At 49.0% G+C, this 24,536-nt stretch overlaps 2 protein-coding genes and 1 long non-coding RNA gene across 3 annotated transcripts; 2 read left to right on the forward strand and 1 right to left on the reverse strand.

Annotated features, from left to right (window-relative positions):
• Nucleotides 1-2: 2 nt before the first annotated feature.
• cbarpa (CACN subunit beta associated regulatory protein a) lies at nucleotides 3-4,776 on the forward strand (the record flags this gene model as incomplete). The annotated part of the gene is given in 6 exon segments (XM_084481420.1): nucleotides 3-104; nucleotides 106-123; nucleotides 771-923; nucleotides 1,607-1,805; nucleotides 2,333-2,540; nucleotides 2,664-4,776. Coding segments are annotated over 6 exon segments (2,793 nt in total), but the record flags the coding sequence as incomplete, so codon positions are not given.
• Nucleotides 4,777-7,929: 3,153 nt separating this feature from the next.
• stk11 (serine/threonine kinase 11) lies at nucleotides 7,930-23,889 on the reverse strand. The gene is made up of 12 exons (XM_084480981.1): nucleotides 23,718-23,889; nucleotides 22,952-22,967; nucleotides 21,934-22,259; nucleotides 19,338-19,421; nucleotides 18,946-19,035; nucleotides 18,343-18,475; nucleotides 17,855-17,991; nucleotides 17,404-17,531; nucleotides 15,844-15,901; nucleotides 13,528-13,721; nucleotides 9,761-10,017; nucleotides 7,930-8,090 (listed from the first exon to the last, which is right to left on the reverse strand). The coding sequence occupies exons 3-11, from the start codon at nucleotides 22,218-22,220 to the stop codon at nucleotides 9,800-9,802; spliced, it is 1,329 nt and encodes a 442-aa protein (XP_084337107.1). The 5' UTR covers nucleotides 22,221-22,259; nucleotides 22,952-22,967; nucleotides 23,718-23,889; the 3' UTR covers nucleotides 7,930-8,090; nucleotides 9,761-9,799.
• Nucleotides 12,746-13,557, forward strand: LOC311360887. The gene is made up of 3 exons (XR_014638506.1): nucleotides 12,746-12,826; nucleotides 13,257-13,282; nucleotides 13,477-13,557. It is a non-coding gene; the product is annotated as an uncharacterized lncRNA (long non-coding RNA).
• Nucleotides 23,890-24,536: the final 647 nt, after the last annotated feature.

Below are 24,536 nucleotides of genomic sequence, written 5' to 3' on the forward strand. Positions count from 1 at the left end.
CACGCCACGCCCACGCCCCCTGTATGAAGATCCACACCATCACCGAGTGCGAGTCCACCGAGAGCAGCGTCGTCAACATCAACGACATTCCGGGGGCCAGGGCCGCCCCGCACCATCTACCAGGTGAGCAGATCGCCCCCCCCCCCCCCCCCGCGCGAGACGCGCGTTGAATAACCTATACGTCCGGCGTAATATAGGTCAGCTTTGTCAAGACGAAGGTGGTGCTACGTTCACCCTCGTCGAACCTCCTTATGCAGGGGCGAAATGTTGACCGAAGGAGAAGACAGCTCGGACAATTGGACATGGTCACCGGTGGAGGGGATAACATTTTTGTTTTCAGGGCCAAATTTGGCCACCTTTAGTCAAATCTCCTTATAGCTCCGAGCTGAACAAGACGCGTACCTTGAGCCGGATGCCTAACCCCTATCTGCTCAGTCTTGGTATGCATCCAAAAAATATGATTTTGGTCCCACCCATTCTCTTTGTCCCAATGGTGCGTAGCAGGCGTCCTAGTGTTCAGTGAACCTTCGCACAGTGAACCCTGTCTCACCCCTCCCAAAGTGACTGGGGGGGGGGTGGTAGCATGGTGGAGCTTAACGTTCCTCCAGGGTCTCCTTCCTACCTAATATTCCCGCTCTCTACCGACGACGGGACAAATCCAATCACATTTTGCTGTGTGAGCCAAACACACCACATAACACCATTGTGTGAATTAATGTCTTAACACCCCTGCCCCCCCCCCCCCCCCCCCCCCACCTCCGTCTCTCCAGCCTCCTGAGAGAGGGGAGGCCCTGGGCTGGGGGGGCCAGTCCCTCATTGGGGGCCTGCCTGGAGACCCCCATCACTCTGTCATCCTGGAGCAGGGCAACCGACAGATCGCACAACAAGCCGGCAGCAAAGTCCAGCACACGCACGCGCTCGCAGTAAGTCTCCATTCCAAAGTCAAAGTCGACTTTATTGTTCAATTACAAAACAAATGTACAAGACAAACAGAAGAACCGGAATTTTGTTAGTCTCTGAGTCTCCTCCCGCGGTGCATTTTAGTATAAATAAAATTGGTAAATTGCTATTCCGCTGCGTCCGGAGAGTGTAGTCGCTGGCTTTCACCACGCAATTGACAAACACCACTCATCCTCCACCTACTCACCTCACTCATTGACCTCCACCTACTCATCTCACTCATACCCACTCATCTCACTCGTTCACCTCCACCTACTCACCTCACTCATTCACCTCCACCTACTCATCTCACTCATACCTACTCATCTGACCCGTTCACCTCCACCTACTCACCTCACTCATTCACCTCCACCTACTCATCTCACTCATACTACTCATCTGACCCGTTCACCCCCACCTACTCACCTCACTCGTTCACCTCCACCTACTCGTCTCACCCGTTCACCCCCACCTACTCATCTGACCCGTTCACCTCCACCTACTCACCTCACTCGTTCACCTCAACCTACTCGTCTCACTCGTTCACCTCCACCTACTCACCTCACTCATTCACCTCCACCTACTCACCTCACCCGTTCACCTCCACCTACTCGTCTCACCCGTTCACCCGTCACCCCCTTTGTCTAACCCCGTGTTTCCCTGGCAGCTTGAGGCCATCGGGGACCGGGGGGGGGACGGCGACGAGAGGGGCCCCGGGGAGGAGTGGGAGGCGTCTCCGGCCCAGACGTCCGTCCTGCAGTTCTTCTCAAAGCTGCGGCGGCACGCCAGTCTGGAAGGGGCGGGGCCTTACTTCAGGAAGTGGAAATTTGACAGCAGCCATCGAGCGGCGAGTCTGGACGCCAAAGGTCAGGAGGGTCTTTTTTTTCATGAAGACATTTCAATTAATAAGTCACAAGATCTTCAAAACGACGCCCTCGTCTAAGATGTTATGATATTTTAGTCCAGGAAAGGCCGCCGGGACAGGATCGCTTTTAACTCACTTTATTTGATTAAGGTTATTGGTCTATTGTCTATCGTCTATGAAACAAAAGGAGAGGGATCGTATATAACACGCGCGGAGCGTCTCTAAGCTTTACATCTAATCGATACGCCCAAGAGATTCTGATTCTAAAATGGCGGAGTCCGAGTTAAATAGGCAGGTAGAGGTGGGCGTGTTCTGTGGCTTTGAAAGCCCGCCCCCTTCATCTATGACGCAAGTCTTACAACTTATGCTATGTTTACTCAGTATTGTGGCTATGGGAGAATTTTATGGCTGAAATATCTTACAAAGACACTGTCCCGTATTGACTAAAGGCACAAAGAATGGTGTACATTAAAATGAAGACAATCCAATGTTGCCGTTAACATGTCCTAACATGACTCCCTCTGTTAGGATCCCCTAAGCGGAGACCCTTCCAAAGACAGCGAGCGGCCAGCGAGACTACTGATCACACGGACGACGACCTGTCCTCCCTGGGCGGCGACGTCACTCCGCCCCACGCACCACCACCTCACCTCCAAAGCCAGGGCCTGCAGGCGCTCTCCGCTGAGTCCCTGACGCAGGCCTCAACCCCCTCCTCTACGTCAGCCTTCCTCGACAGGTAACGCCTCTGACTGCCCCCCTTGCCTCGGATCAGCTCGCCTTGGATCTTAGCCATCGGAAGCATACCTACGTGTGCAGTGGTTGAATAGTAACCGTGTCGTCGCTTTCTTCCTCTGCGCAGGCTCGAGGTGGAGGCCAGGGTGGAGGTGGAGGTGGGTGTCAACATCACAGGGGCCAAAATAGACTTCCCATCGCCAAACTACCAATACGCCCAGAGGCCGGGGCAGGGCACAGGGGACGGGCCAGAGGAGGGCTTAGTGGGGGAAACCGAGACGGAGGTGAATTCCGTGTTTGCCGTGGCCTCGAGGGACAGAGAAGCGAGAGCACAACTGGCCACCGGAGCCACCGGAGAAGAGGACGAAGAAGACGACTTGTTCGTCGAACACGCGGCGTCAGGCGTCCGGGGAAACGTCAAGACCGCATCTCAGAGCGACAACGCCGTCACAGGGTTGTTCAGTTCACGTGACGTGACTTCACTCGCGAAGAGAGAGCAGACGCCAGAGGCCCCGGAGGAAGGGGACCGGGAGGTCCTCGGAGCCGAGGCGCCCAGGAGGACGGACTCGGGCTCCTCGCTTTCCTTTCTGCTGAACCAGGACAACGCCGAGCAGCCCCACTCCCTGTACAGAGACATCTGGAGCTTGCGGGCCTCCCTGGAGCAGTACGCCTCCTCGGACCAGAGCAGCACGGACCGGGAGTCCGTCCGCAGCGACGCCGACAGCCTCTCCTCCCTGGGCGCGGCGGGCGCTCGCTACGGCCTGTCCCAGGACCTGGGCGACGAGCCGGAAGCGGACGGGGACGGCGAGGGGTTCGGAAGCGGAAGCGCGGCCGCGGGGGAGGGGGAGGGGGAGGGGGAGGCCGCGACGGCGGGCGGCACGGCGGGGGACGCCGAGGTGGGCAACCGTAAGCTCCTCCAGATGGACAGCGGCTACGCCTCCATCGAGGCCCCGTCGCGGGGCCCCGAAGACCTGCGTCTGTTCGGAATGCCCGGAGGCTCCCGGGGCAAGACGGCGTCCGAGAGGAGACTGTTCTTCACCAACTCCGGCAGGAAGGGCTCGGTGTGCGAGAGCTTCGAGGCCAGGGCGTTCCAGGAGGAGCAGGAGGACGAAATGGTCGGTTACGCAGACGTGGACAAGAAGCGTAAAGCGGCAGCCACAACCGGCAGCCAGCCAGCCCTCACCGTCAGGCAGCCCGCCTCTCAGCCCGCCAAGTCCACCTACAGCCCGAATCCTCTGGAATCCCTTCACCTGCAGTCCAAGCCCACCTCTCCGCTGGTGAAACCGCACTACTCCATCGTCCCACAGCCGTCTCCGACCCACCGGCCGCGCCTTCGGCGCCGCGACTACAGCATAGACGAAAAGACCGACGCCCTCTTCAACGAGTTCCTCCGGCACGATCCGCGCTTCGACCAGCAGGGCTCGCCGCCGCGCGCCCGGCACCGGTCCAGGGTCCACCTCCGGAAGCAGTGGCAGCGGCACAAGCAGTACAGCGACCCCGGGTCCAGCACGGGGGGGAGGTACTCCCCGTCCCTGGAGAGGCAGAGGTTCACTCCCTTGCGGCGAGGGGACAGCGCCGGCTACCCTCTGGACACCAGGTACCACAGCACGCTGTCCCGGATCGCCAGCGCCGCCGACGAGGAAGCCACCGAGGTGGCGGCGGCGGCGGCGGCGTGTGAGCAGGCGGCGACCCAAGAGGGCGCGGAGGAGGCTAACGGTTTACACAAAGGAGGAAGGGATGCGCAAGAAGCGGTGGAAAGCGCGCCCAACGCAGCATCCGAGGACGTCGAGGGGTCAAACTCCACTGCCGGCGCGCACTCCTCCACAGAGCCGATCCACAGGGTCACCGATGGTGAGGTCATCGACACGGAAGGCGAGACGGCGGCCAACGAACGCACGTCCAGCCGCCTGCAGGACACTTTGCACACGCAGGCCGGTCACGTGGACCCGAGAGTCGGCAACCGAAACAACAACAGCAGCCAGGCGATCAAGACCCATTTCCCTTCCCCAGAGAAGCGCGGATCCGGCGATCGGAGCACAGATGTCACTTTTGCGGACCCGACGCCCTTCGTGCCCATCCCCTACGGCCAGAGTAGCCTGACAGACAAGATGGCAGCGTCCGTGGAGGAGAGGCTCTACCCCGGGTTGAGGAGTGCCAAGGCCGGTGACCTGGGCCTGGGGGAAAGCCAATGCGTGGTAGCAGTGTTGCATGTTTCCTCCCCTGATAGGAGTCCTGTATAGCTAGGCTGCCCCCCTCCTCCGCTATATAAGTATCTGTTCATTTTTCATGTCCATTTCTGTGATTGCACTTTAAAGATGTGTCTTACCTAGCAGGTTAATTCCTTGCGACATATTAATTCCCCGACATGTTAAATTGGCCCAGATGTTGATGCACTCCAATACAGTACAGTTCCCTAGGACAGACACCTTACTGTTGACCAGTCGTATGTCTCTTCTATAATTTCCAGTTATTTCCACCGTGAACCCATGTTCAGTGACATGTAAATTACCCATTTTTATATCAACTTTATTCTATCGTCATATGCACTCATCTATATATTTAAAAATAAATATATACTCATGGCAGTTTAATCTCATTTGTAGAATAAGAAAAATAGGTCATATTTTTTAAACATTGTAAGCATGCTACTTGTAACCGATGTGGAAGTGAAAAATAGTTTGAGATTTATAAAGCACTTTCCTCATGAGAAGATTTTCCATTTGTCCTCGTTCCTTCATCAAACCATGTCCTCCCAAGTGTCCTTTGTCTTAATCATAAGGGTAACTTGAGATTATGGGATGTTGTACGTAAGTTGTCAGCAGTCGACTATAGTCATAGAAACATTAATATATAAAAAATATCTTTTTGTTTACGATTTGCAAATTCACTGAAAGTCATTTATTTTATTGCCACATTGTGTCAACAAAATATGTTATTACAATACAGAAAAACTGCATTCATCACTAAATTAAAAGATGTGCATCAGTAGGCTACAATGTCCTTTTCATTTTAAGTAAGGTTGCAATATTACAGTGTCTTGGGACAGAGTGACATGGGAAACAAGAGATATTGACCTTCATACATCCAAAATAAATACTGAAGTCAGATCTCCATTTTCAGAGATTCAGTATGAGGGAGAGGTTGCCATCAAAGTGTTTTTGAACAGAATACCAATGGAATTGCTACTGAACTCAATAGTGCAATGAGACAAATAAATTATTCTGTCCATGGGTAACCTGAAGCAGCCAGGTTATTTGTTTAATCGAGGTAGTCCATTCTTTTGGATTAAATGGTAAGGAGAAATATTATGTACCCATGTAGTATTTGCAGATTCTTATAAGATAACTTTAGCCAGTGTGTAGGCCTATATACACTCCCCCAAAGGCATTCAATTTCCATGGATGGCAACATGTCATGTTTCATGTGTAGCATTACAGCATTCAATGGCATTAGCGTTTCATTATAAAAGAGCTCTTTGTATAAAGGTTACATAAGAGTGCGTTCAGTCATCTGTGAATGATTAATCAAGTACTACACTCTACTTGAAAACATTGAGAATTAGGTCTGCATTAAGAACACGCCTAGTGCATATCCTACAGAAATGATTAAATGTAGGGCAGAAAAGGAATCTGAATGTGCACCAGGGTGCATATTCATTTAGGATTTATAAAATTAAAAAAATAACTTGCAATGCTGTGGATGTTTAATGTTGAAACTGACAAAAACGGTCCTACAGCTTCTGGGAAAGCTGCAATGTTAATTTTTTTTTTTGTAAAGACATTTATTCTTTTTAATACCTCCAAAACCACTTAAATAGTCATACCGTTTTAAACATTTCCACCTGCATGCAATGCCAGGCATCTGAGATTCCTCTCAATCATTTGCATTGTTCGTCGTTAGCCCTGTTGAATAGAAAATCTCCCGACAGTGTGTTGACGTGTGTCCTCCCCCTCCCTCCCTCCCTCCCTCCCTCCCCCTCTCTGGTGCCGTGACTCACCTGCTCTCTGATCTACTCCGGGCTGAAGATGTGGTTGTATAAGGGGAAGGGGGGGGGGGGGGGGAGGAGGAGGACTTAAGGGGATTGAATCGGCACACTTTCAATTGCAGCTCTGCAAAACAAACGGTTGGACGTGTTCAAATTTCAGTTGGCCTACATCTGCACGGAAACGTCTTCTTCATAGGGTCAGGAAAACCTCTTGCAATACACGTGGGGTTAATAAGTATCGTGACGTCTTTTGGACCTTGTCCCTCTGCATCTACAAAGTGCAGCACCTGAGGGGAAACAGCGCTGGCGTTCCTGTAGGAACCAGCCCCGGTGTTTTCGCAGGACAAACAAGGGCTCCGAAGAGAACGGAGTGAACCAGCGTTTGCATAAGGGCGAGAAATGCGATGGCCCCAAAAAAACATAATGTAAAATCGGGAGAAAAAAAAACAGATCAGCCACAAAACAGTCCGGTCTGAACATATTTTATATAAATAATAATTAAAAAATATTTATTCAAATAAAAATAAAAAAACTAAAACAAAACTGAAATCAGAAACTAAAACCCCGATGGGGACCCCGAGGTCGGCGAGTCCATCTGCAGAACTCTTCCCCCTCAGCTTCCCACAGCATGCACCTTCCCATCATCCTCATACATTGAAATATAGAATTCAGATTTTTTTATTATCAACAACATTTCCCTCTCTTTCTCTCCCCCCGCACCCCAAGCCTTCAACTACATGACAACGTGTGTCTTACACTGTAGTTAAAAAAAAAAACGGCAGTTACAACAGCAGTTTCCCCCCCCCCCCCCCCCCCACGGAACAGACAACAAATCCAAAAAGTAGTCTTAAAGACAGGAGGGGGGAAACTGCTGAGGAGGAAGCAGGGGGGGGGGGGAGTCGTAGCCATGTTCATATTGTCCGATGCTTTCCCAGTGGAGAGTGGATGTGTGGTGGGTGGGGGTGAGGGCTGGAGAGGGGGAGCTTCATTCAAGGGGGAGGGGGGGGGGGGGGGGTGGTGGAGGCCAAAACAACCAAAACTAAAAAGAACAGAAAATGCAATAATTCTCAAAATCATCCACTCCCACTGTGGCCCCCACATGCTAATAAACAAATGCACTCACGGCATTGTAAGACGCTTAGGACCAAAGGCATATATATATATATATATATATCCATCCAACCCTTTTCACACCTAGCGGCTCAAGTCTTTAGAGACAGGCAGAGAAGAAAAATAACATCACTTGACACTTGGTGCGCTTCGTCGTCGTCGTCGTCTCCTCCTCCTCCTCCTCCTCCTCCTCCTCCTCCTCCTCCTCCTCCTCCTCCTCCTCCTCCTCCTCCTCCTCCTCCTCCTCCTCCTCCTCCTCCTCCTCCTCCTCCTCCTCCTCCTCCTCCTCCTCGGACCCCAGCCCGGCCCGGCCCGGTCAGTGGCGTGGGATGCAGGCCAGCGGTTCAGGGGATACGGGGGGGGGGGGGCCTAGAACGTCAGCAGGTTCTCCTCCCCCGTTACACCCGGGGGGGGGGGCTCCGGACACCAGAGGGGAGAGAGGAGAGGGGAGAGCGGGACCTAAGCAGAGAGAGAGAGAGGAGGCTCAGTGAATATCTAGCAGTGATCGCCCGATATTATTGGCCGATATTTGCGTTCTTTTCTGGCATTATTTACAGTTCAATAAATGTTCCTTTTTTTTTTTAAATTGAGACTTGTAACATTTGTTATAATCATTGTGTCGTTTTTATGATGTAAATTGAGGGAGCAAAAGCAGTATCTGCTCCAAATATCGGCTCAAGAAAATCGGTATCGGCGTATATCTTCATCAGCCAAGGCTGATAAAAAAGAAAAAAATGGTATCAGCATCAGCCCTAACAAATCCATATCGGTCGATCCCTAGTATCTAGCTTCAATACGGTCCGTCTAGTGACATCTCGCTGGAACCAGGAGTACTTTTTTTTTTTTTTAAGAAGATAACGTCAGGCCGTGCTACAGAGTGAACAGGGGGCCATTCTAGCCTAGCGAATAATGTTCACGCCGACCAGACAACGGAAGCGAGAGTGCAAGAGGAAAAGAAAAGTGAGGGGTTTGGAGAGATAACGGGAGGGGGGGGGGGGGGGGGGGGGGTGGAGACAAGAGATCAACAGCACACCACAGCCCACTCCTGTCCTGCCGTGGGTGAGTCATCTCCGCAACAAATTAATACAGAGCAGGCTTCCCGTCTGCACCACACCCAGGGCTCAGCACACAGATTACTGTGGGGCAGGGCGGGGGGCGGGGGAGGGAGTTATTGTGTACATGCATAGATGCGTAGAAAATGAAAACTTTCACCACCCCCCCAGTGCAACGCATGGGTTGTGGTTAGTAGTTGTTGTTGTACGCATGTACGCACTACACACCCTCTCCTACGTCCGTCCTGTCGACTCCGGCCCCCACCCTCAAGGCTCAGGCAGGGTGAGTCAGAGCTCTGCTGACATCACGCCCGTCACCCGTCACAGACACGCCCCCCGCAGTCTCCCTCTGCGTCCATATCCGCTCCTCCTCCCCCCCCCCCCCCCACCCCCCTCCCGCATCCCCATCCACCCCCCCCCTCCTCGACCTTTCCTCCCTCATCTCTGAGCCACTCTCCGGCACTCCAGTGCTGTACGCCGCGGCCGGCTGCCCCGCGCTAATCACACGCTTGGCGGTTGGTTTCGCCGCGGTCGTCCGTCTTTTCCTCGCCTAAAAAAAAAGACCCAGTCTCGGTTTCCTCCCCTTCTTCTCCCCGTTGCTCTCACTTTGTTTTTGTTTTTTTCGTCCGGCTGTTTACGTCTAGTCTATCCCGACGGCTCACGCTCAGGTTTTTTTTCCCCTCCAAGAATGAAAAGAAAGAATTATATGCGTCAGGAAGCCGATGTTTAAATATATATTTATTATATATATTATACCACCAGGTGTGAGTGTGATTAGCCGTTAGACCCTTTTGAAAATCAGCCTTTTTTCCCCCCCGACATCACAAGTGGGTGTGTCCCCCTAGATGCGTGCTGTGATAGACCTGTCTACCAGCCTACCCGGTGGACTGTAGCGTGACGTCGCTCATCTATACGTCACCACATCTAGGTGGACACGCCCACCTGTGATGTCAGAAGAGGCACATTTTGAAAACGGCTTGTCACGGCTAACCACACTCACACCTGGTGGTGTAATATGACTCCTTTAAAATACACACACACACACACGCACACACACACACACACACACACACACACCAGGTGGGCTGCGGGGGGGGCGGCGGGGGGGGGGTGAGGTCATTGCTGTTTGCAGGTGGAGAGCTTGCGGATCTTGCTGGCCGTGGACAGGCCCTTGCGCGACGGGTTGGACGAGGAGGAGGAGCGGCGCTCCGCTTTGGGCTTGCTGTTGAGGGCCCCGCCCACGCCGTCCGTCCCGTTGACGCACACCGGCTTGGCCACCGCCCGGCCGTAGTCGGCGGGGCCCAGGTCCTCGTCCTCCTCCTCTGCTACTTGTCCTGGGAGGGAGGGAGGGAGGGAGGGGGGGGAGGTTAGTGTCCAGAAGGTGACCAAGTTCTTGGAAGGTCTGAGCAAAAAAAACGAATGGAAGAACCGAGGACACACACACACACACACACACACACACACACACACACACACACACACACACACACACACACACACACACACACACACACACACACACACACACACACACACACACACACACACACACACACTTGTATTCTTTGCACTATCCTCTTTGCTGCTGTAACCCTGCAAACGTCCCCAGTGTGGGGACAAACAAAAAGGATTCTCTTATCTTACGCCGCACACAAAAGCCTCCGTAACACAAGGGCATCTAGTGACTCACCAAAGTCGCTTACATAACTCGAGGCATTGACGGTTTTTGTTGTTTTGAGGATCGAAATCGATTATGAACGAGAGAAGTGTGCGGTCGCCCCCTTATTGGTCTGCACCACGGGCCGGTTCACCACGACGATGACACTGTGTCAGAGGAGATTGTGCGCAGTCAACCGACCGGCCGGCCGGGGGGGAAAGTGTGCATAACCTCACTCCAGGGGGGGCCCACCGGCGCGGAACGGGACCGGGAGGAACCAAGGGAACGCCCCCCGCAGGGAGGGAGGCCAGCCACCGGGTGTATTTTTACCACCGAGTGTCATTCAGATTCTACGGCTTCAGTGGAAATGCAAGCGAGAGGGGAGGGGGAGGGTGGGGTGGGGGGGGGGCTTTCATGTAGGGCATTCTTCCAGATCGCTCCGGAGACCGCGCTAGTTATTATTGTTCACTGTTGCCAAGCAACAGACGGCGCTAAGGATCATAATTCCAAAAAGGTTTTAAGCAGCGCCGCGGAGCCTTTCTTCCGGGGAATTTGTATTCGGTGCGGTGTTTGTTTTGAAGGCAGACTCCCGACGTCAGAACGGGGAGCTCGGTTTGTTTGCACTAAACCCGGTGAACTTGAACATACGCCGCTGCCAACAGGAAAGAGCACGCCCACGCCTCAAGAGTGTCAGGTCGGCGGTGATGGAGATCAGAAATTATACAACAAGTCAGGTTCCGACCGAGCAATTCGATTGGACGGGAGGCATGCCATGATTTTGGGAGCTACGGGACTTTTAACCATACCATGGATTACTTTGCTTGTGTTTCTAATAAAACATTAATTACGTTAAAATAATTAATTAAAGTGTCGTTTTTGCCGCTAGGGGTTGCTCAATCAAAACAACAACAGAAGACGTCGTTTTGATGAGTAGCATTGGATCATGGGAGTTGTTGTCTTCATCTCCATTACTGGTGAAGATCACTCCAGGTGACTCAAGCTGAAGTGACGATCACGGCCGAGTTCATGTATTAAAAGTTCTATTCATGTTGCATTTCATCACGTCATGTCATTTAATTCTGATGAAATTGCCTCCGGCAACATAACGTTAACTTGCTCACCAACCATTAGATGAGTTGACTATCCAAACAGCTGCCGATAATGGTATCTGGGGAATTGAACCGTGAGGTACTGCCTGGCTAATGGACCTCTAGTCGGTGTGCAACGCCCCTAGACTGTATATAGTACAGCTTAACCTAACTTAACAAAGGCTGTACATAATACAGGATGAAGTGACTTTCCATAGACATTTAACACACTGAAAAAGCTCCCAAAAACGAATACAGTAGTAGTCTTTAACATTTAGACAGCCTCAACAACTTGAGTTTTGTGGTATTTCTGGGATCCCTCACACGGATTCCTGAGTGCTAATATTGACTCAATCAATGAATTGAGCCAGCCCACCTCCCTGCAGGGGAACATAACCCTTCATGTTCTGGTTCAGGGTGTGATGGGAGAAGAGGGGCTTTTCACAGACGTTCGTTCGTTGTCAGCGAGTTGGTGAGAGAGAGAGAGGGCGAATCAATGTGGTGCACGCAGCTCCACAAAGAAATAACATTTTACCCACTGAAACAAAACGATCACTGTATCAGAAACCCCACCGTTTGCGGATCATTCTCTCGGACGGATAAAGATAATGTATGAAAAATAACTGCCCAAGTAAAGTCTTGGTGTGGGGAACGCTGCATACGCTTAGCGGCTGGCATGAGCCACTTGTTAAAGCTGCCCATCGTATTAAGCTAGACCACTTTGGAAATATATCCATCAAATAGGTCTCAACTGGATTATGTACCACAACATCAACCAGGGCCCAGACAGAGCTCCACACATACCTTGGCCAGGTGTCTGTTTTTTTCTTCTTCAAAATTACCGTCTTATTTCAGTAACAGTGATAAAATGGCGTGGATGACTATGTTGAAGATCGTGCAAGTAATTACCACGTTTAAAATGAGGATGACTTCGGGTTCACTTCATAAACATCCAAATCAAATTCGGTTGTCGATTCATTGTTTACTCTCAGGGTGGAGGTGCGTCAGAGACACTCAGGGTGGAGGTACGTCAGAGACACTCAGGGTGGAGGTGTATCAGACACTCAGGGTGGAGGTGTATCAGACACTCAGGGTGGAGGTGTATCAGACACTCAGGGTGGAGGTGTATCAGAGACACTCAGGGTGGAGGTGTATCAGAGACACTCAGGGTGGAGGTGCGTCAGAGACACTCAGGGTGGAGGTGTATCAGACACTCAGGGTGGAGGTGTGTCAGACACTCAGGGTGGAGGTGCGTCAGACACTCAGGGTGGAGGTGTATCAGACACTCAGGGTGGAGGTGTGTCAGACACTCAGGGTGGAGGTGTATCAGAGACACTCAGGGTGGAGGTGTATCAGCGACTTCTCAGGGTGGAGGTGTATCAGACACTCAGGGTGGAGGTGTATCAGAGACACTCAGGGTGGAGGTGTATCAGAGACACTCAGGGTGGAGGTGTATCAGACACTCAGGGTGGAGGTGTGTCAGAGACACTCAGGGTGGAGGTGTATCAGACACTCAGGGTGGAGGTGTATCAGACACTCAGGGTGGAGGTGCATCAGAGACACTCAGGGTGGAGGTGCGTCAGAGACACTCAGGGTGGAGGTGTATCAGACACTCAGGGTGGAGGTGTATCAGACACTCAGGGTGGAGGTGCATCAGAGACACTCAGGGTGGAGGTGTATCAGACACTCAGGGTGGAGGTGCATCAGAGACACTCAGGGTGGAGGTGCGTCAGAGACACTCAGGGTGGAGGTGCGTCAGAGACACTCAGGGTGGAGGTGCGTCAGAGACACTCAGGGTGGAGGTGCGTCAGAGACACTCAGGGTGGAGGTGCGTCAGAGACACTCAGGGTGGAGGTGCGTCAGAGACACTCAGGGTGGAGGTGTATCAGACACTCAGGGTGGAGGTGTGTCAGACACTCAGGGTGGAGGTGCATCAGACACTCAGGGTGGAGGTGTATCAGACACTCAGGGTGGAGGTGCGTCAGACACTCAGGGTGGAGGTGTATCAGACACTCAGGGTGGAGGTGCGTCAGACACTCAGGGTGGAGGTGCGTCAGGCGGGACGGGGGGTGGGGGGACGGGGGCCCCGGGGCCCCTACCTGGCACGGTGAAGTCCTGAGTGTAGATGAACTCGTCCTCGGCGTCGTACAGCTCGTCCTCGTCCTCCTCCGTGTAGCCGTGCAGGTCCTCCAGGTAGGGCACCACCGTCATGCTGCGCCAGGGGTCCCGGCTCTCCGCGTTGGCCGGGATGGGCACGGGGGGCTCGGACGGCGGGTGTTTCTTTCGCACCCAGCTGGAAGGGGGGGGGATCACACAGACGTTGTTCAGGTACTGGGGCCCGTCTCGACCAGGTTTATGCTTTAAGTTCAGATGTAGCCTAGTTATCCGTCCTGATTCCAGGCTGAACAACGCCCCCCCCCCCCACCACCACCATGACGACCAGTCCGGGTTCCCATTTCCGGTTAGAAGCGAGAATACGTAGCTGGTGGTTTACTTTAGCGAGAGGATGAGCTCGGCCTCCACTTGCCATTTTGACCTAATGTCATAATATATAACTTTTAAAACTATTGCCGTAGCCTTCGAGATACGCGCTAGCGGTGCGAATGTGCTAGCCGCTACGTAAACAAGCACTCGACCGGAAATGGAAAACCGGCGGGCCGGGCTATGAATCATGGGAAATAGGAAACGGTCGCGGAATAAGGTGGATAGTGCCTACAGTGTCTACTAGGAGGGGGTTCACGCGTTGCAAATCAAAACGATGGGAACCTCCCAAAGACGAGACGAGAATAGGATCTACCACAAAGAACGGGTTCCCATTATGGAGCAAAGAAAAAGTCGAGCTCTGTGACGAGTTCTTAAAGTGCTTTTTGGCAACGGTGGTCCACAGCACCAAAAGGAGGCATGCATTATCTGGAGATAGCTAGACAGACGATTAGTGTGTGCAGGAAGCCGTTTCATTGGTGATATCGGTGCCGAGAAACTCTTTCCATCTGGTCCTGCTGGTCCCTGAAGCTATGGTTTTTTTGAGGTGAGGTGATTTGACTCAATTCTGTGTTAATCCTCTGCATTGCGGCAAAACAAATAATGCCTTTAAGCGAAGACGCAGAAAAGACAAGTTAACTCAACAGCTAGGACATCATACATCATATACAGTATAACCCAGTACGACCCTGGTCCCAAGCTTGACAACTAATTAACAAGATTCAGTCAACCATGCAAAGGTTTGTTGGGTTGTCTCATCTTGTGCTGAACTTGAAGTCCAATTAGCTGTTAAGTCTCAGGGCCTAGTTTGTCCTGGAATCTTTTTAGTTCCTGTTCGCTCTCTTCTCTTGTCTCCAATAACCTGTAATTCAGTTCTTGCTACACTGGCCGGGGTAAAGATTAAACCTGCAGGAAATGGCAGGCAAAAAATGAGTTGGGCAAACGTGACGGTTACAGAAACATTCAAATTAGTATCGTCTCGGTTTCCGGTGTTGTTAATAAGAATAATCATTATAATATTACTTAATTTGTCAATTCAAAAAGTGTTGCTATCATAAGTGGTCGCAGAAGTCAAGGAGACAGTCTTGATACTTGAATTTGTGCTTTACAGCACAGTACGGTTAGATTTCTATGCTATACGAGTTCTGTGGCTTGTGCAGGTGCACGAATGTGTGGGATCCACTCTGTATTGGACAGCGTTGTTTTTTCTAGCTCCTCCGTTTTCTGTTCGGGTGAACAGGACGCATCCTATGCTGCAATTTCTGCAAAACTTTGCACAACGTGTCAAACCTCTTAATTTGTAGGCTACTGTCCTACCGTCCTATGGAAGCACTGTGTCTCTAGAAACCGTGAGGCTGCATTGAAGCACTGTTCTAACAGAGTGTCTGATGAGAGGATCTGAAAGCCACTGACGTCCACGCAGCAATCCCACGTGATATTATGGTTAAAAATGTAACCGTTTTATGAATTCAAAAGGAAACACAGTTGAAACAAATGCAAATCAGACAGGGAAAGATACGTGCTATGACTATGCCTTTTAAAAAACGTTTTTGGATGAAACTATTCAAACTAACGCTTATTGAAAGTGTAAAATGTATGTATTCGTGGACTGTGTCCTGTTTTTGTGGAACCCGGGACAATGAGCTCAATATCAGGACGCTTGGCCACCCTTAAAACGGTAGAAAAACAACACAGCCCGCTTAAGAAAGACTTCCACTGATCAATAACTAAGCCTAATTAGAGTTAATCAGCCTGATCCCAACGGCCACATACAGCACAAACATGCAAAGACTCTTAAACCTGAACTGAACCAGTGTTACCAGTAATCAGGGTGTTCTCAGAAGAACACGAGGCGATAACTTCCAGGCCGTTGCAGCACTTATGCAAATGTGTATGCATAAAACCAAACCAGTTTGAGGAAATTAAAGACTCACTTGTGCTGCCTTATGTGCTGTATGGAAAACCTCTTGACTGGCTCATACTCCAGCATTCCTGAAAAACAAACAGACAGCATGTAAAATCTTGTTTCACTCTGTGCATGTGCGTGCGCGTGTGCGTGCGTGCGTGCTTGTGAATCAGGGTACGTCTGCATGCGTACGTGAAAATGGCAAAGGTCCAACATGAGTCGAGCGATGAATACACTCAGTGACTAAACGCACGCCGTGAGCCTCGTCTATTAGACCTTTATTACGATGACTGGCAATCTAGACACATCCAGCAGGTGTGATTAAGACCCACCAGCGCCACAGCCACTTGGCTCTCATCCATTCATCACCCAGATCCCCATCCCTACTGACACGGGACTGGGGATGAGAGGGCCGTTAGAGCCAGGGGGTGATGATCTGTTCAGGGAGGCAGACCGAGAGCCCCGCTAGGCTAGAGTGTGGGCATGGTGCGCCGGACTCACCGTCCGTGATCAGAGTACTGAAGGACACCTTTTGTGAGCACCGAGCTTATTTTAGACCACATAATTATGGGGCCGACAATCTCTCAGGTGCTGCGTCGTCACACACGTCACTCGCACACAAACCACATGACTTGAGGCGTGGGGGGCAATGCCTATGGATTTACACATAACATTTTACATATGCCTTATGTAACACGGCTTTATGTAACATGTTTGAATAGTGAAATACGATTACATGATTAGGCAATTTGAAATGTAGACGGGAGGAGAGAGAAGAAGGGTCAAACGACAACCTAAAAAAAAATGTCTGTTCTCGGAAATTAATGCAATGCAGGACAGTTCTCTCCTCCAACCGTCTGGTTGCACGAGATTCATTTGATTAATAATAATAATCGTTAAAAAACCAGACAAATGGCTGATTAAAGGTCGGGGTAAAAAGGTCTGGGCCGGCTACGTCACGCTGCCGACCGTGCATCGGCCCCCCCGGGCTACCCGGGCAGTCCCCCCCCCCCCCCCCACCCCCCTCTCTCTTTTCCCACCCTTTGCCTGGAAAGGCACTGCACCATTCCACCTGTGAGCAGCAGCAGCAGCAGCAGCAGCCCTGCCTCCACTGCGAGTGCGTTTAGTATTCTGTTGCTGGCCCCAGATCAACAGAGACTACGTCAGCAGACGGAGGGAGCTCTAACAGTCAGTGGGAGGTCTCTGATGGAGTGAGTCAGAGGGGCCCGTTAGGGTTGCACTACCACCTACTGGCGGTGCACAGGCAAAGCTGTTTTTTTTTTTTTCTTCCTTCCTCTGACTGCATGAAAAGTACTGCAGTTTAGGGACAGCACCTGTCATAACGATGAGAGTTGGGGCCCACCTCGCACTGAAAGTACCTGACAAGCATTCCCAGAGAATCGCTCTGCCACAGCCCCTTTTTCTTAGGTATGTGGTCGTAAACAAGCCAGCGGACGAGAGTTGGAGCGACACAGAGAGAGAGAGAGAGAGAGAGAGAGAGAGGGATTGAGAGAGAGAGAGAGATCGAGAGACAGAGACCGAGAGAGAGAGAGAGAGAGAGACGAGCTGACGCAGAGCAAAAACTCACCATTCAGCAGGTCTGACAGGAGAGGGCCGCACTCCTCGGGAACGCTGTAGTCTCCTTTCCCAATGTTCTCAAATAGCTTATAGATGTTGTCCCCCTCGAAGGGATACAGACTTGTCGTAATGTTGTATCTGCACGGGTCGGGGAAAGAGATCAGCAGAATCACTGCTTGAGCCAAGGAGGAAGTGCAAGACATCTTGTCCCTGCCCACGCCATGCCTTGTGTTCATGAGAAATAAGGGTGTGAAGCTAGGTGCACATTAGGAGGACCATTCCTCACAGAACCTCACGATAAGGGTATCAATCTGCCCCATCTACAGACTGACAGAAATTCAGATTTTGTCTCCCTGATATTTTTGGAGCCTTTTGAGGAGGCAGAATTGAGAGAAACCCAACAACATGACAGTCGCGTCGCTTTAACAAGGGCCAGGGCCCTGGAGGTCTGACCAACTTACAGTGTTACTCCAGCGGACCAGATGTCTACTTTGAACCCTGAAAACGTGTCCAGGCCATTAGCTATCTCTGGGGGCTGGAAGGCCGGGGAGCCCTGGCTGGTGCGACATGTATCATCCTCCGCAAATGGATGCAGGGCCTGCGTCGGGGAGAGATAGTGGGCAGAGATAGAGCGATAATGACACAGGGTTGGGGCAGGCCACTGACAAGCAACATCAGTATTCGACTGGCAGAGCAGCAGTCCTGGAGAAAAGGTCTTAACCATGAATTGGGATCAAAGGAGTGGGGAGAATTTAAATCAACATAAATGATCCTAGCTCTTGCATAACTGCATAACTGCTAGGACACAGAATTAACATTCTAGGGTAAGGGATTTTATTCCCAATGGGACAATTCATACCATGTCTCAATAAAAACAGAAGTCAACAACAGAGGGCAGGCAGCCTCGTTATTCCTGTTCATGAGAGTGCCGTGCTCAGTGTGAACCCACCTCTGCAACACCCAAGTCGGAGATTTTGAGAGCTCCGTCCGTGGTCAGTAATAGGTTGCCTGGTTTAATGTCTTTGTGAACTATTCCCTGGCTGTGCAAATATTCAAGGCCGTCTAAGAGTTGGCAAAAGTACCTAGTAGGGAAAAGCAAAGAAATAGGAAAGAGAAAAAGGGTAAACATTGGTGTGATGGGAACTCAAATGAGCAAAGTATCAGGAATTGCACAAAATAATAATAATAATAATTCATTGAATTTATATAGTGATTTCTTTTCCTGTGAACTTAAAGTGCTTACAGTGAAGGAGGGGGCCTCACTAACCCAAAAAAATACCTATACATGATTAATGAACAACAAATGACATCCTTCACAGAATACTTTTGTTTCTAGGTTACCACTAGTGAACTGGCTGACAAGCATTCATACTACTGACAAGAAGTCCCCTGAAAACCTGTGGAAAGTTATTCTGAGGGGCCCGGCCATGAGGAATCTAAACTTAGGCCTGGAGTAGAGGCAACAAAAAGGTTTACACTCATAATAGCAGACAGCGGAGGGAGAGTGTCCGAGAGAAAGAGAAGGGATAGAGGCCCAAAGAAAGACACTTACCCATGAGCTTGAAATACTGGAAACCTTTTCTCTGGGACGCTATCCAGCATTTCCTGCATCCCACATACGCAATACTCCATCACCATATACGTAAGTCCAGAGTCAAGGGATATGCCAAACACCTTTTAATGATGTGGGTAATCCGTAATGAAAACAAGCACGCGGGCAGAAAACAGCCACCCCAAAGGAACAGTAAAATAGCCAAGTCTGTAGTTTCTTTCAAAGAAAGATACAATCATTCAGCATACCCATATATAGTATATATAATTTAAATATATATAATACAAAAATGTTATTTTATGTGTTAATGATTGTGTAGTCACTTAAAACAAAGAACTGAATGCAGTAATTAAATGCAGTAAATGCAGACTCACACACCCACAAAAGGATATATTTTCTGTTTCTCTTCATTGTACAGCACATCCACCAACTGAATCACATTTTTGTGCAGGAGTCTTCTTAGCAGCTGAATCTCCCTGTGAATGAAAACAACACACAGGAAACTATGAGGTTAGATAATATGCTAACAAACCCTCAGGCTGTTTGAGGTATTGACAAATTGAAACCTTGATCACAACAAAAAACATCTAGGTCATCCAGATATATTTCCCATCATTGGAGTTATTGGCCAGCAAAATACATTGTGAAGCACTTGTTTTAAATACTCCAATATTAATAGAATATAAATACTCCAATCCACACAGATCCATATTGAATTAGTGAATATTTATTCAATATTGTCAACTCAAGTGTTCAAAACTTTCTCACTCTAAACTTTATACAAATGTTTATGCATATTACCCAATAGTAGACTCAAATTAGTTATTTAATATATTTATTGCTTATTCAAGCTTCAGAGGAAATGCTGAACTGAAAATGCAAAATGGGCTGTGAAACAGTTTTCGTTGTGAGTTATCACCAGTCATCCTGTTTCCATCCGACCCTTTTTCGCCGACCTTCCCACTGGAATACATTTCATGAGACCAAATGACTTTGGGCAATTACAAGTGCCTTAGCATTTTTTGGTTTTGCACTTATCACTACAAAGCTATGCCTATAGTTTTATAAACAAAGGAACCTCATAACGTGACACTTGGATGATCACTTCATTTTTGAAAGTACCTATACTTCCACCTTATATCCACCTTACATCTCCTATGTTGTTGGAAATGGGAGGGGGAAGGGGAAGTGAAGGGGGGTTCAGTTTGTTGCAACCTGCCACCTCACCACTAGATGCCACTAAATCCTTCCCACTGCACCTTTAAGTAAGAACTTAAGGCAGGCAGATGGACTAGACAAACTGCTGGAGGAAGAGCTTAACATCACCTGCAGAACTGCGACTTAAAGGAAACCAATTGTACTGGATCACAAGTAAACATCTCAGACAAATCTGAGACCACCAGAGTGGCCCCATTCTGCATACTATGTATCTGAACTCACTGGCCTCTCGCACGATGACTGTTGTAGGGTGTTATCTCTTATCAGGCGGCCAGTCATTTCACGGTTTCTCTGCACTGATAATAATGGTGAATCCACCTTCAACTACTAAGAAGAAAACCAAAAGCAATGTTCTGAAAAAAAATACTAAACGCCGCTTTTAAAAGAACAAACAGAAAAAAAAAACAAGAAGGCAGAGAGTCAGCATTTACTGTCGAGAGCATTGCGCTTGCTGCAGTCCTTCTGCAGTCTCCTGGTTCAAATGACCCTGTTTGCCTTCAGTTTATAAGTACCCCGCTGGAAGGATTTCCCCACTCAGCAAAATGGAAACAACTCCTGCACCAACACTGAAACAACTGCTCCCTGATCCAAAGGCACCCAAAGTCTTGCAGACGTTTTGCAAGTTCAGAGTTCGGGCCTAGCTTGTAATTGCTGAATATGCCGCTTACATTCCATAGTAGCTATCGCAATTACGATCTTTAAACAACAGCGGGAGCCGCTGTTGTTTAAAGATCGTAATAAGAGTGTGAGCAAGTCAAATTCAGAGGCGTCAACATGTAGGAGATGTTGGGGATGGTCCGTTACCCAACCGTCTCAGATGTAGGACAAGATAGTCAGTAGAAACATATGAACTATGTAGCCAGGAAAAAATAAGCTGCTTAACCAGTACAGTAAAAGATTTGTAATGGATAGCAATGGTATTTAGTCAAAGCACATATAGTTGATTTGCCATTATAATAAAATTAAAGGAAGGGACCCAAGAAATACACACTTCCCCACGACCCATGTAGGGAGAATTGTTCCTAGTGGTTGAGAAACCGCAGCCTAAAAACATCACAGCTCTCTATTCTCTCAGCGTGAACTAATTTGACAGTTGCTAGAGCTTCTTCTGTATTTAGCACAGGCCCGCAGCGAAAAAACCTGAAGAATATTTAACCAACGATGTGTGATTAAAACCACTAATAAAAAGTGGGGACACTGTTGAGTCAATTAGATAGATGCACATCAGCTATATTATCAAGTAATTGTGTTGCAAGATAAATCTGCAATACAATGGTGAAGAACACGGCAGGGGACATAAAAAACTCTAAATTGTTTTTTGCTAACGCAAAAAAAGTACTGCTTGGTATAGTATTTATTTGGTATAGTATTCAGATAATAAATACTTGGGAATATTTTTAGATTTTCCCTGATTTTGAATATTGGATGAGGCTAAAGATGTAAAAAAGATCTTGACTATTTGGTCTTCAATTCCAGGAGACCGTCATGGTTACACTCACGCAGAATGACCATCTTTCTGCATTAAATACTTAGTAATTCCCACATCTAATGTTTGCCTTCACGGTCACATCATTGAGCATTATTTTGTGGCCAAGTTTGGTCTTAGCCTGCCAATGTGAGTCAATCAATCAACATGTTCCAGATCCTGTACCCTTTAGTATCTTGAGTGGTTGAGACCTGCACTAGTAAATCAATGCTTTTCCACAGTAACAAAACAATGAAAAATAAAGTGGAAAAGTTCAGCAAATGCAGAACCACAGAACCACCTACTTTTTCACATTGGCTTCTCCGTTTGGAATCCTCCGCAGTTTCTTCTTCTTCAGTATCTTGACAGCCCTGCGACACAGTGTCTCAGAGTCCAGCATCTCCTTTACTTTCCCATACGACCCCTCCCCCAGCAGGTCTCCCATCAAATACTTCCCAATCAGCTTTGCCCTCTTCCTGCGTGGCTGGTAGATCACCTCTGTCGAGTCAATGCGGTGGATGAAAGTGTCCATCCCCATCAGTTCATGTTCAGTAAGGTGGTAGTCCAGATGGTGCAGCTCTCCAGCACTCATGATGAATAGGACAATAGGTTGTATTCTGTTCCTATTGAGCTGCAAAGTATGTAAAGGACAACACCACTAACTCGCAGGAAATAATGCAGGCCAGTCCTAACTGTTGGCTCCAGGTTCTGGTTTGTCCGTTACAAATTATTCAGATTGTTGTGAAGTTGAATAATCCACTGGTTACCTTTCATCTCTGAGTTGGCTATGTTTTGTTCCACAGGCTAGCATGCAAGATTGTTTCTTAAATACTGGGTAAAGAGTGTGTAATGGCAAGGCCCGAGTATTAAGGGAGGATGCAGGGTTCAATCTTATTTGTAAACGAATGAGTAACATTAACTCATGGGGGAGTACTGGACTGGTCAGCTGCAAAACTGTAGACCAAATTTAGTGTTAGTGTTTCTTGGAGAAAATAATTCTGCCTGCTGTGGTAATTTCACGGTATTCATACATAAACAATGCAAGTGAGCTGAGCAAAATAGGGCACAATGTCACTCGATAATTGCTCTGTTTAAGTCCGCGGTCCTCTCCACTTGCGACTAACGCGACAACATGTTCGGCATGGGCAGCAAGTACTGCTCCAAAGCCATACAACACAACATGTCGGGTTGTGTTTCAATGCACTCCCGCTCTCTCCGGAACACGGGTGTCAAAATATCGAGTTCAGCCTCATAGGTTTAATAACCCAACACATGCAGCAAATCCAGTCAAACGTGTGGTATAAGCGGCCAGTCTCAGGTTACCCGTTCTTCCTGGTGCCTAGAAAAACAATGACAAGATTTTAGCACATCATTTATAGATATGTGTCGCTACAAAATAGCAATGCAAGATACTAGTGTTGGCGTTTCAATTTCTGGACCTGTCCATAGAATTAACTATCTTTCAGTGTGCATTGTTAAATACTTCGTAAACAAAAAAAGCAGAAGGTGTTGTGGTCTCGTATGTCTAAAGCTGCTGCCACGGTTGGGAAATCTATTTTGTGTACACCGGTCCAGGCGGCTAGCTTGTTAGCTTACGGTTTGCTTGAATGAAACGGCAACATGGCTACCTTTCTTAGACTCACTTTGCACATAAACGGCAACGCATCGTACCAAATCGAAACGACGAGCCCAATAGCCAGTTTAAATGACACTATTTAAAAATCACGAAAACGATAAAAACGCAACGTCGTCATACAAGTCGGGGAGTGATGTTGCGCTAGCATTGAGGCAACTTTGGTGGCTGCTGCTGGCGGCTCAGCGGCTAACCTCGGCTGTCGGTGCAGCAGAGCCCTCCCCCGGTCCGGGGAGTTTAGAAAGACGTCAAAGATGTCATTCGGGCTGCCGGAGAGCACTGATCAGACCCCCCGGCGTTGCGGTTCAATTGGATCGAGCCAGCCGAGCCGAGCTGCACACGTTAACCTAACGCGTTGAGCAGCTGCGAGCCGCTCGGATTTCCCAACGCGAGTTGCTGCTAGCAAGCTAGGTGGCTAGTTGACATGCTAACCAGAGTCACAGGAGAACACCTCACCTCGATCCATGGAAATCTCGTCCCGGTTGCCAGTTGTTTCTTTCGCATTTGGCTTGTTTAAGTGTTTGACGTGGCGGGTTCTCTCATTGCAGAATGAGACACGGCTAATACTATTTTTTTTTTTCTCTGTCTCTTCATGTTACTCTGTGCTGTTCAAGTTGTCGCCATCTTGTTTACCTCCCCTAAACTCACACTGACAGCCTGAGCCTCGCGAGCCGCACGTTAATGCGTCAAATCAGCTCGTCCCACTCTTGGAATGCTTCGGAAAATGATGGGAGAAATGGTGGTAGTATTTTTAAAATATTGACTAGGAAGTTTTTCCTAGACCTTATGTTATTGGTCTGGGGAATAATTTAGAGTGGCCAATAAGCATGTCGGTGAAACGTTGATTTTTTTTTTTTTTTTTTTACAAATATGCAAAAAAATACGTCCTAGAAACAGATTAGAAGTTATAAGAGGTCAACTTTCTGTATAATTAGATAATTGCTTAACTTAAAAAAAAACAATCAGACCAACAGCAACATTTTTATTTTTTTTTTCTTCCTCTGTTGGACATCATAGGTTATCCAGCGGCAGAGGGACTGGGGTTCCGAGTTAAATTTAAACAGTGTAACCCGGCTGATGGCGAAGGTCGGATTTCAAACATAAGTTACCTCATTACCCTGTTTACCATTTGCTGCTCACGGCTGTTAAACTCAACAACCAAATCTAGATAAAATCTAGATAGCCTCACAGAAAATGGCTAATTTGAATATTCTTAAATTCCAATCCGAAAATGACCACCGGGGCTTTAAGATCACTGGTAGCATACCTGAATAA

Source organism: Micromesistius poutassou (assembly GCF_964030765.1).
Source record: "Micromesistius poutassou genome assembly, chromosome: 16".
Lineage (NCBI taxonomy): Eukaryota > Metazoa > Chordata > Actinopteri > Gadiformes > Gadidae > Micromesistius > Micromesistius poutassou.